Source organism: Elephantulus edwardii, unplaced genomic scaffold, assembly GCF_000299155.1.
Source record: "Elephantulus edwardii isolate Elephantulus edwardi_28Jun2011 unplaced genomic scaffold, EleEdw1.0 scaffold00021, whole genome shotgun sequence".
Classification (NCBI taxonomy): domain Eukaryota; kingdom Metazoa; phylum Chordata; class Mammalia; order Macroscelidea; family Macroscelididae; genus Elephantulus; species Elephantulus edwardii.
Window position 1 is genome coordinate 11,951,352 of NW_006399771.1, and position 10,635 is coordinate 11,961,986.

The window sequence follows — 10,635 nt, forward strand, 5'->3', positions numbered from 1 at the left end:
AAAGATCTGTTTCTGTGATCTGCAACTGCAAAAACATTTAGACCGTAGAAAAATAACAATACTGCTACATGTAGCTAATGAGGACTCTGTAACTTTTAAACACAATATTCAGATAAAGTTTTGGACATCAAAATCAAGCAAGAAGTTACTTTCAGGAAATAGTAAGACTTTCATTATTTTAGGGACAATGTAGTCCTTAAATAAAGACCAATAACATTCTTACAGTTATACTGCTTAAAGCAACACGGAGGGCGTGCTTTGGCATCACATATACTGAAATTGGAATGAGACAGAGAAAATTTGCATAGTGTCTGCACAATAATAACACTCAAATTCATGAAAAGCCGCAGTTATTTTTAAATTATTTTGAAAGGAATAAACAAATAAACAGACAATCGAGATGGATTCATAGAAATATCTGTCAATGTCGTGAATTCATAATCCCTTTACAAATTCTTCTGAATTACTTTTCATGAACTTTCTGTAAGGAAGAGGGTGAAAGGAAACTTAAGTATGAAGTGGAACCTGTAGACAGGCATAATATATATATATATTACCATGTGCAACTGTTTCTCACCTGTGAAATAAATTAATTAAATTAATTTTAATACATTATTTTACCAAAACAATTCCATTACTTTGCATGTCCTAAAATAAGGTGATTATTTCTCATTCAAATGGTCAGTGTAGATGTAATTGTTATTATAAACCCCACACTTTTGTGGGTAACATGTTAGGTTTACCACCCTTCACTAAGGATATTCCTAAAACTTTATATTTCTGCCTCATCAGGATAATAATGAATTCTTTTTTAATGTCAGCACTGACTCAATTCTATTTTTGTAAACTTTTGGGCAATCCTTATAATCCTATTCCTAATTTTTGACAGAGAAATAACTTCATGAATTTATACATGTATTTAAATATGTTCTTCTCTATACTCAAATGAGTAATTTGAATTAAAATTACTAATGTTAAGTCACATTGCTATATTCTAAAATGCTTGCCTGACCTGCAGGAGTTACTCTGGTGGGCTCACTAGCCTATATGGATTCCAGTATTGCTTCCTGGTAGTATAAGCTGAAAGCTGTGTAGAGTTAATTAAATGAGATGAGACATTTGCCTTTAACATATGTCAGAGCTCTTTCTTGATTTAAAAGTTCATGTAACATTTACCACTCAAACTCAAAATTTCTTTTGCTCTAGGATTGTCATTTTTATTTTTTGTCAATTTTTTTTTTAACATTTTGTTTCATTTGAGCAGAAGAGTCAAATGTTTGAATGGGCTTGCAGTTAGTGCTTTGCTGGTCATATTCAGATTTTACTTATGCGAATCATTTGAGGAATGATGGTTCTTCTCTGTACTTTGAACAAAACTGAATAGTCACTGTTGAGATGTACCTCATAAAATCTTTCCCTTCAATGGTGTTATTGCTTATGGTTTATACAGTTAACTTTGTTGAAAGAGAGACATTAACAATTGTGATTCAAATTTTCAGCTTACTAGCTCATATTTCATAGTTTAGTGCTGAGAAGTTATGCTTCCAACCCAAAGACAAGCAGTTCAAATCCACCAGTTGCTCCATGGAAGAAAGATGGGCAATCTACCCCATGCCATTTACAGCCTCTGAAAGCCTGCTGGGAGGTTGCTAAAGTTAGTTCAAACTTAAGAACATGTAACAACAACGTACAAAAGTAAAGGAGGCATAGTCCTTAGAGTTTCACGTCTGAAGACCATGCTGCTTTGGCCATTTTAATCCACTGGTAACTTCATAGGAAAAAGATGAGCAATATCTCTTGTAGCTTCAGAAATTCACTTTTAAAGGCATTCCATTTTAATCCACCAGATACTCTATAGGAGAAAGATGAACAAACTCTTCCCATACAATTTACACTCGAAATGCACTGGAAGATCAGCTATGAATTGGTTCTGACTCAATGGCACAAAACAATGTATTTAATTAGAGATTTCATTTCAGGTTATAAAAGTAGTTGAATAAAGAATCACAAAATATATTCAATAGGCTTTGGAAAACATTGGAGTTTTAGGTTCCAAAGAGGTTTTTTCATAGGTAGCAAATATTAGATTTTAATAATTTGAAAAGTATTTATAAATAAATTTCTGCTTCAAAGTCTTATAAGTTCTCACTTTGAGATCATATATTATTTTCTATTTATAGATACACACATGTGGACAATTTAAATTTCTTCTGCATCCATCATAATGTTGCCTGTTGGACTAGTGGAAAGAATCTTTATTTACCTGACATTCAGATGCAGTCCATACCAAAGGCTGTATTCCTTGATCTTCCACAACAAGTGCTTCAGATCTTCCTTACTTTCAGCAAGGAAGATTGTATCATCTGCATAACACAGGATATTAATGAGTCTTCCTCCAATCCTGAAGCCACATTCCTCTCCATTGGGACCAATTTCTCGAATAATTTGTTCAGCATACAGAGTAAATAAGTATGGAGAGAGAATACAACCCTGACACACTCTCTTCTTAATTTTAAAACATGTGGTGTTCCCCTGCTTTGCTCATACAACTGCTTCCTGGTCTAGTTCTAGGTTTCACATGAACACAGTTATGTGCTCTTGGACTCTCATTCTTCTCAAAGTCAGCCACAACTTGTTATGATCCACACAGTGAAAACCCTTTGTATAGTCAATAAAACAAACATAGACATTCTTCTGGTATTCTTTACTTTCTACCAATATCCATCTGACATCAGCAATAATGTCTGATTCTATAGCCGCTTAGAAATTCTGCTTGAACTTCTGGCGGTGTTTTAATAATGTACTGTTCTAGCCAGTTTTGAAAGATCTTCAAAATACTTCAGCAGTATTTTGCTTGTGTGGGATAGTAATGATATTGCTTGATAGTTTCTACATTCAGTTGGATCACCTTTCTTGGGAATGGGAACAAATATGGACCTTTTCCAATCTGTTGGCCAGACAACTAACATACAAATTTCCTGGTATAGACTGGCAAGCACATCTAAGGCTGTATCTGTTAATTGAAACAAGTCAATTGTTATACATCGATTCCTGAGATTGATACTCTCAACTTCATCTTGCTTGGATTGACAATTAACATCCTTGGTACCAGCAGTCAGGAAAGGAGGAGACACATTGCACTGGAAAATCTATAGTTAGGAACCTCTCAACATTGTTGAGGAGTAATGATGTCAGTTTGAGGACTAAGGTGCATCTGATTCAGGCCATATAGTCTTTTCGATCACTTGCTGTGCATCTGAGAGCCGGACAGTAAATAAGGATGATAGAAGAATTGATGCCTGTGAGCTGAGATGTTAGAGAAGAGCACTGAACATACACCATGGACAGCCAAAAGTCTTGGAGATGGTGAAACTGGAGTGTGCTTTGAGGGCTAGAATGAAGAGGCTTCACCTCACATACTTTAGGCATGTTGTTAGGAGGCCAATTCCTTAGAGAATGGCATGATGCTAGGAAAGGTGGAGGCTCTGTGAAGGAGACCCAGACCCTCAACCAGGTGGTTTGATGCAGTGACTGCTTCAGTGGACTCTTGTGTGTCAGGAAGTGTGAGGATGACACAGAATAGAACAGGGTTCAGATCTTTTGTTCATAAAGTTGCTATGAGTCATATTCGATGTCTGGACACTGTGCCTCACTGAAGACCATGGCCTGGGACAGCACCTTTAGTTTCAGTGCTGCCACTAATGCTCCCCTCCCCTCTACCAAGTGGTCAGACTGCAACTTGAAGTAGGCATCAGTACTCTCACCCTTTACAAATGGAGACGGGGCTTTGAGAGTGGTGAACAGACCCTCCCTATGTCTAAACAGTTCTTGGCAGCAGTAGTCAAGAAATCAAAAGATGTGGTATATTGAGGAAATCTGCCGTCTCAATTTTTTTGTTGTTAAGTGTCATTGAGTCGTAGACAACTCATAGCAACCCCATGAATCAAAGACCTGAACACTTGTACAACTTCCATCATTTACCTAAATTCATAGAGTTTCTAAAGGCAAGCTTTTTAGGAAATGGATGCCACTCCTGCTTCCAAGCCTGTTCCAATTGGGGAGCTCCACCAGACATTGTCCACCATTGGTAACCAATATTTCATCTGTCACTTCAGTGTCACAGTGTTTAGCACCACAGCAACCATGAGTCACCTCTGTATAACAAATTGGCAGAGCAGTGATATATTACTTAGAAAAGTGTTTGACCAAAACCAATCAAAATCAGGCCCGGGGGCCGTAGATTAAAATCTCCGACCTTTGGGTTGGTAGCATAACTTTCTATCCTCTACACCCACAGAGATCTCTCTATGGCTCATAACAATTCTATGAACCACAAATCTAGTCCTTGTCCTATCCTACACCATTCCCATTATCCGAGACATGCTCATGCCCATTGCTACAGACACCTTATCACTCCATTGTGTTGATGATCTTCTTCTCTGACCTGTCCAAGGAAATCTTCACTGACAACGAGATGCTTTCCCATATCAAGTTCTTCACCTCCTGTGGCTCCATGGTGCCTCCCTGCCATGGGGGCCTCCAGCTCCTGGCATCTACAGCCATCAGTAGTGCAGGGTCTCCACCCATGTTCTTTCGAGAATTTTTGTCCTCTTTTTTTTTAAAGACTTTTCTTTTTTATTTTATTATTTTGTGTGTGTGTTGTGTGTACCATCAAATTAGATCTGACTGGTACAGGAGGAGATTGTTCCTCCTTCTCCAGCAAAGCATCTGGTGAATTTGAACCGTGTAACTCTGGGATTGCAGTACACCTCTTGCCACTAGGCCACCAGAGCTCGCCGAGAATCTTTGTCCTCTTGATGCTGAGCTTCAGTCCACATTGATGACCAGCCATCTGCTTGGCTGTTTGGGTATATATAAGTTATGTGGCCTGTTTCAATGCAGCTTGCTGGGCTTCCTATTCCTCACGTTGCGTCTCTTGCCACCACCATCTTGGTCAGTGTTGTTGCTCTTCAGCATTCTGGAGAGATCCATGAAGCAGACTTTTCCAGTGCAATTTGTTGATTGTGGATCCAAGCAAGCTAATAACCTCAATCTCTTCTCCATCTATCATGATGCTGCAAATTGACCCAGTGGTGAGAATCTTTGTCTTCTTGCTGTTGAGCTTCAATCTACACTGAAGACTAGTTCTTGACCTTTTGCAGCAAGTGCTTCAGGTCTTCTTCAATTTCAGCAAGCAATTGGCAATCTCATCCCATGCTAGTTACTGCCTCTGAAAATCTGCTGGAGGATCAACTATGGCTCGATTTCAAGTCAGCTTGTTGGTATTCAACAGTATTATTTATGTAGAAGATTTATATATAAGTAGCATATGTATTCAACAATTGCTTTGTGGTGTGTTTTTTATCAAACAACTTCCTTTTGCATTATTTTCTTATGAGTGCTATGTACAACATCTGTGGGGGAAAAACTTAAAAGGTATTTGTACTTGACATATTGAATGTAAATAATCATTATTACATGTTTCCAAGCACAAAATTTTGTATACCTACATGAATTTATCTTTCTCTTTTTATTTTATCAAATTATAACCTTGGACTGTCAGAGTGATGACAAGAATTTCAGGCGTGGGTCTACCTGGAGAAGGCAGTTCCCTCCTCGTGAAGTACATGGAATCAGCATGATGCCTGGCTCCTCAGAAACCTTACCAGCCGGATTTAGGTTAACCACAACATCTGGGCAGTCAAGGAAAATGGCAACAGATGGTACAGTCATTTTGCACTTTTGCTTCTAAAGTAAAAAGCTTGCATAGCAAAAGATGGACAATCTTGCCTAGCCTTCTGGTATTGGTCTTCCTTGAGTTGGTTTGCTGTGCTTGGAATTGGCTTTGCTTTTATCAAAATGCAGACTCCTTCATAAACTGCTAATGCATGAATTCATGGCACTTATTCACATTTTTAAAAATTGATAGCCTCCTAAAAAAGAACAATTTTGCTTAATGTCCACATGTAGGAAGAACAATAAATGTTTCTGTAATTTGTGTCTCATCACCCTTCAATTTCCAAATGATGTAACTGGAGTTAGCGGTTGAGTTAGGAATAAAGGCAATGGATGTTCATCCTACACTTCTGAGTATTGCCAAGTTTTATATTTCATATTGGAAGCTCAAATGTATCTGATACTGTCATCTCTGACCTCTGTGGATGGCCTTAAATAAACATGCATGATCTTGAGAAAATAATTAAAGAAACACAAAACAATCAGTGTTTCACAGTTCATATTTCCTTGTGTGGACATTAGGCTTTATACTATGTATTTCACAAAGAAAAAAAAGGAAAACCCAAACACTAGGCAGAGTGAAAACTTTGATATGGTAGTCACAAAGTTGTTTCTGCATGGCAGACAAAAGAGGAATGGAAAAGCACACATTCACATTCTCCTTATTAAAATAGTCATAGGCATTCGTTTTCAGGGTCAGCCATATGGTCCTTAAAATTAGAGTCAACATAAAACTCAATTTTAGATATGAATTTTTTCTAAATTACCAATATTGGGAAACATGTTAGCAAAATTAATGAGGAGTTTAACATGGTTTAAAATAATTTACAAGGTCTTTACTAATTGGAGAAGGAAAAAAAAATAGATACTCCCTGGGTGACTTCTCTAAGAAAGATATTGACTTCAAAAACAGAAGCACCATGGGTTGCTGAGCTGTTTTTGTTATACATTTCATCACTACAGGAATATGCTCCAATCTAAAAGCTCAGTTGATTTTGCAGTAGAATCATTTTTCATTAATAGTGTGGTCTATAGAAGAGGAATGTGAGTGGCTGATGTCTGAGAGAAAGTTTGTTAGGACACCGAAGGTCCCTTCATACAAGAAAAAGAACTCTTTCTCATTTGAAATTTTGCACTCAATCAATCTGAGTCCTGCTAAAGCCCTTTTCTCCATTTGCAGTTGCTTCATCAAGACTGCAGAGGTTAGACAACTCCACTGTTCGTACATACTCATGTTGACAAGCCACTCAAAGGAGGCAGCACTGACCTGCTGTGAGTAGTTTCCCTTGACGGCCCAAAAGCAAAGTGCCAAAAACTGGAGCCTACACAAACTACTAAATATACTTCACAGTCTTGACATTGGCCTGGCAGTACAGAAGTGAGATAGTTAAACCCTTTGCATTTCCAGGTGGTGAAAGGGATCATGCTCTGTCTGCCATGATTTAAATCTCTGTGGGAGGCCTGCCACTGAATTAGTCCAAATCAATGGGTTCCTTGTACCCTGTCTCCTAGTATTTTTGTAATGATCCATATTAGCAAATTATTGATGAGAGTTTGACACCATATAATGTATTTTAAGTGCTTTTGTTTTTTTCTAGAAGGAACTGAAGTAGGCAGAGAGATTAAAGCAGCTCGCGATACAGTGGCAAATAGGAAAATGATGGCTTCATCTTAAGAAAAGAAAAAGTAGTAGCCAATTCAATTTTGAACCATTAATATGCTGATTTTCATCAATGCAATTTGCATTTGTTGAAAACGGATATGAATTTTAAGTATCTGTAGCTCTTACCACAGAAATAAAATAACATTACTTTTTAAATATTGAGGGAGAGGACTAACATAAAGCCCTATCATATCACTTGTGTTATGAGAGATATTTATTGATAGAAGCACCTTCTAAATTTTTATACAACAGTCTTGGCAAAACAATAATTTTCAAGATGTACCAATTAGTGCAAATGTTGACAAAAATAATTTTTAACAATAACAAATATGAAACTGTGATTTGACACAATAGTCTATATTATCAAGAAATATATTTTTTTAAAAATGCTTGTTAGAGTGATATTCAGAACCAAATGTGTGCAGAGGATAGTGAGGGAAGCAATTCTAGGCAAAGCAAGAGTGTACTTGTGCTATTTATTCATTGCTTTGAACTAAGAGCTTCACATATTATTGTCCTTTTAAGCTTAACATGGGGACTGGTTAACTATGCTTAACTGTGCCTTTTGGGTCACAATTAAAACTTATGATGATTTAAAAAAATAAATTCTTTAATTTCAGAATGCACAAGCCTAAAATTAAAAAGTGTAGTCAGGATATACAATTTAATATTGCTTAATAAGGCAATACCTAAGTGATGTACTAGTTTGGCTTAAGAAGCTTTCCAAAACACTGATGATAATAGTTTCTACTTATAACAAGACCGTTTCCCTGTTCCCTAGTAACTACACACTTTATTAATTTACAAATGACTGCCTAAGGTGTTCAGCAGTGCTTGCCTTTTTAAGTCTTGATTGATGGGTAGAATTACTTTTTATCTATTTGCAATCTGTATTTTGTGCATGGCATTCTAGTTCATATTTCCAAGTTTTCAGTATTAGAATTGATTAAAGTATTCTTGTAATATGCAAACTTAAGGAAATGAATTTTAATTTTCAGTAAAAATTACAGTATTTTGTAATTCAAGTAGTACAGGACATATTATTTACTCCTTTTGCAGTGTATGAATTACGATTGTGATTTTCATAATGACTTCATAACTAGAAAGGATCAAAGATGTCACAACTCAGATTCAGATCCTTTAAAAAAATATAAAGTAACATTTGACTTTGTCAAATTGAAAAAGAAGTTACCTATTTAAGAACTCTAAACTATGAACTAGAATATAAACCTGTTCCATGGTATAGGTCAACCTCACACAATGTTACAATGAGCATGCTTTAAATTTTCCAAAAGGCATGCAGGCATTTTGTGAATAATTTTATTTATATTTATGCCATATTTTCCTCAAAGTTAAGTTCCTATGTTCTTAAAAAAAAAAAGAAGAAAATGTTAATTATGTGCAGGTTACACATTGGATGGTTTCCTTTTCATTGGTGGTTATTGTTAGGCCAAACGAATTCAAACTGCAAAAAAGCAACATAGGTATGATAGTAGGGTCTTAAAATCAGAGACTTTTCTATGAACTAACATTGTCCATTAAATATTGTAGATGTCATCTTTTCTGCCTACTCTACCTAAAGTGCGCTAACCATCAAAGACGACAAACAGCAAAACCTTTGTGAAGACTGAATTCTAAAGAAATAATGAAAAGTAACAGTTCATTACGCTGAAAATGTAATCTTGAGAAGAGTCCGTTATTGCGTTTGATTAGTTTGTAATAAAATACTTAAGTCATTTGAAGAATAAACATCATCCACACCATAAATTCTGTGCAACAGATGCTTTTATGAAATGGAGCCACTTGTTTTTCTCATGTTTTATTGTAATATACTAGGCATTTATGTATTACTGTGTATGTATTTTTTTTAAATGTGTAAGTCTTATGTAAATGGATATAAATATGATTTTTTAAAAAATAAAATATATGGTTCATGGAGTCTCGAGTGCAAACATTTGACAATTCCAAGTACTGTTTGTATTTTGCCATTCCACCTTTTTACTGTTTTTGAATTGTTACCAGTCAAATCCATGTTCACTTGAAGCAGGAAATATGCTTTCTCATGTTCCTCCTTCAAGTCTGTCAATACTTAAAGCTGAACACCTGCCTCTGATCATGTATAAAAGAATGATATAACCTGGAACTGGAGCCAAAAAAAAAAGGACTTTTAAAGGCAATCAGGGATGCCCTTTATCTTTAGAAAAGCACTGTGATGGCTCGATCTCTTTTTCATTACAAAACAAAGCCAAACTGTTTGTAAAAGTCAAAAGCAATTGTTTTAAAAAAAAAAAAGTTTATAAAAGGAAACATTTATCTTCTCTTATCACCTATGGACCAAGAAAAAACAAAACACTTCTTTACTGAAGAAACACATGTTCCTTCTAATAGTAAAAATCCTTTGACTTTCCAGCCAGCACTGGACAGTGAATGTCAACCACTGTACAGTCTGAGGCTCATTCACCACTGGGGAATAAATTCCTCAACCTCAGAAACCCTCCCCTTTTGATAATGTAACAGGGCATTAGCCAGACTCATGTCTAACTCTCAAAGCTTTCAGCCAAGATGGCCTTCTTTTGACTTCTGGAAGTCCGTTTTATCAGAGGAACTAAATGGAAGACAGAATGATTAACATATATAGTGTATAAAAGTATAGAAGAGTAATCTCTTCCCTGTGGTTTTATTTGGTGGTGTTACTGTTGTTTATTCTTTGTTTATATGGGAAATTTCAAAGTAAAACCTATTTAATAATACCATTTATCTAACTGCTGATTTTTCTGCTGCTTGATCTTATTAAGCGCAAAATCTGTCATTAGGTTTTTTCCTCCTTTTTTTGTATTTTATTTTGCTATGTTTGCACGTACATTTGTTTTTACGTCTATTTTTTTGTTTAACAGATAGAGTCAAAAGTTTAAATGGTTACAGAAACCCTCTCATTGTCAATAAAACAAATACTTGCAATTTTCTGTCTTAAGTTTTGTTTAGTAGTCGTTAGTCGTTGATGATCTAATAATTTACTTAAAAGACAATGAAGAGTTATTTAGTGAGTAAGAAATGGGGTAGTTCTGGTTCTTAGGTGGGTAGCAAGTTGTGTGTCTCAACCAAAAGCACCTCCAAAGCCATCAGTGCTGTGAGAAACAAAGACGGCCTATCTCTTCCTGTGGGATTTACAGCCTCCTAAAGATCCACTAGAGGGTCATTTTGGAACAGACTATATACCTGGACACCAAGTTTGAGTT

General features: G+C 36.0%; 1 protein-coding gene across 4 annotated transcripts in view; it reads left to right on the forward strand.

Moving 5' to 3' along the window:
* The window catches only part of PPFIA2 (protein tyrosine phosphatase, receptor type, f polypeptide (PTPRF), interacting protein (liprin), alpha 2), a 778,898-nt gene extending 768,465 nt beyond the window's left edge, over positions 1 to 10,433 (forward strand). For 3 of the 4 annotated variants that reach the window (XM_006882537.1, XM_006882538.1, XM_006882540.1), the window contains 3 exons: positions 5,564 to 5,723; positions 6,917 to 7,008; positions 8,951 to 10,433. In XM_006882537.1, coding sequence (XP_006882599.1) covers positions 5,564 to 5,723; positions 6,917 to 6,975 — 219 coding nt within the window. In that variant the 3' untranslated portion in view covers positions 6,976 to 7,008; positions 8,951 to 10,433. The remainder of the gene's footprint in view (positions 1 to 5,563; positions 5,724 to 6,916; positions 7,009 to 8,950) is intronic. The other variant, XM_006882539.1, reaches the window with a different exon arrangement.
* The last annotated feature ends 202 nt before the right edge of the window (positions 10,434 to 10,635 follow it).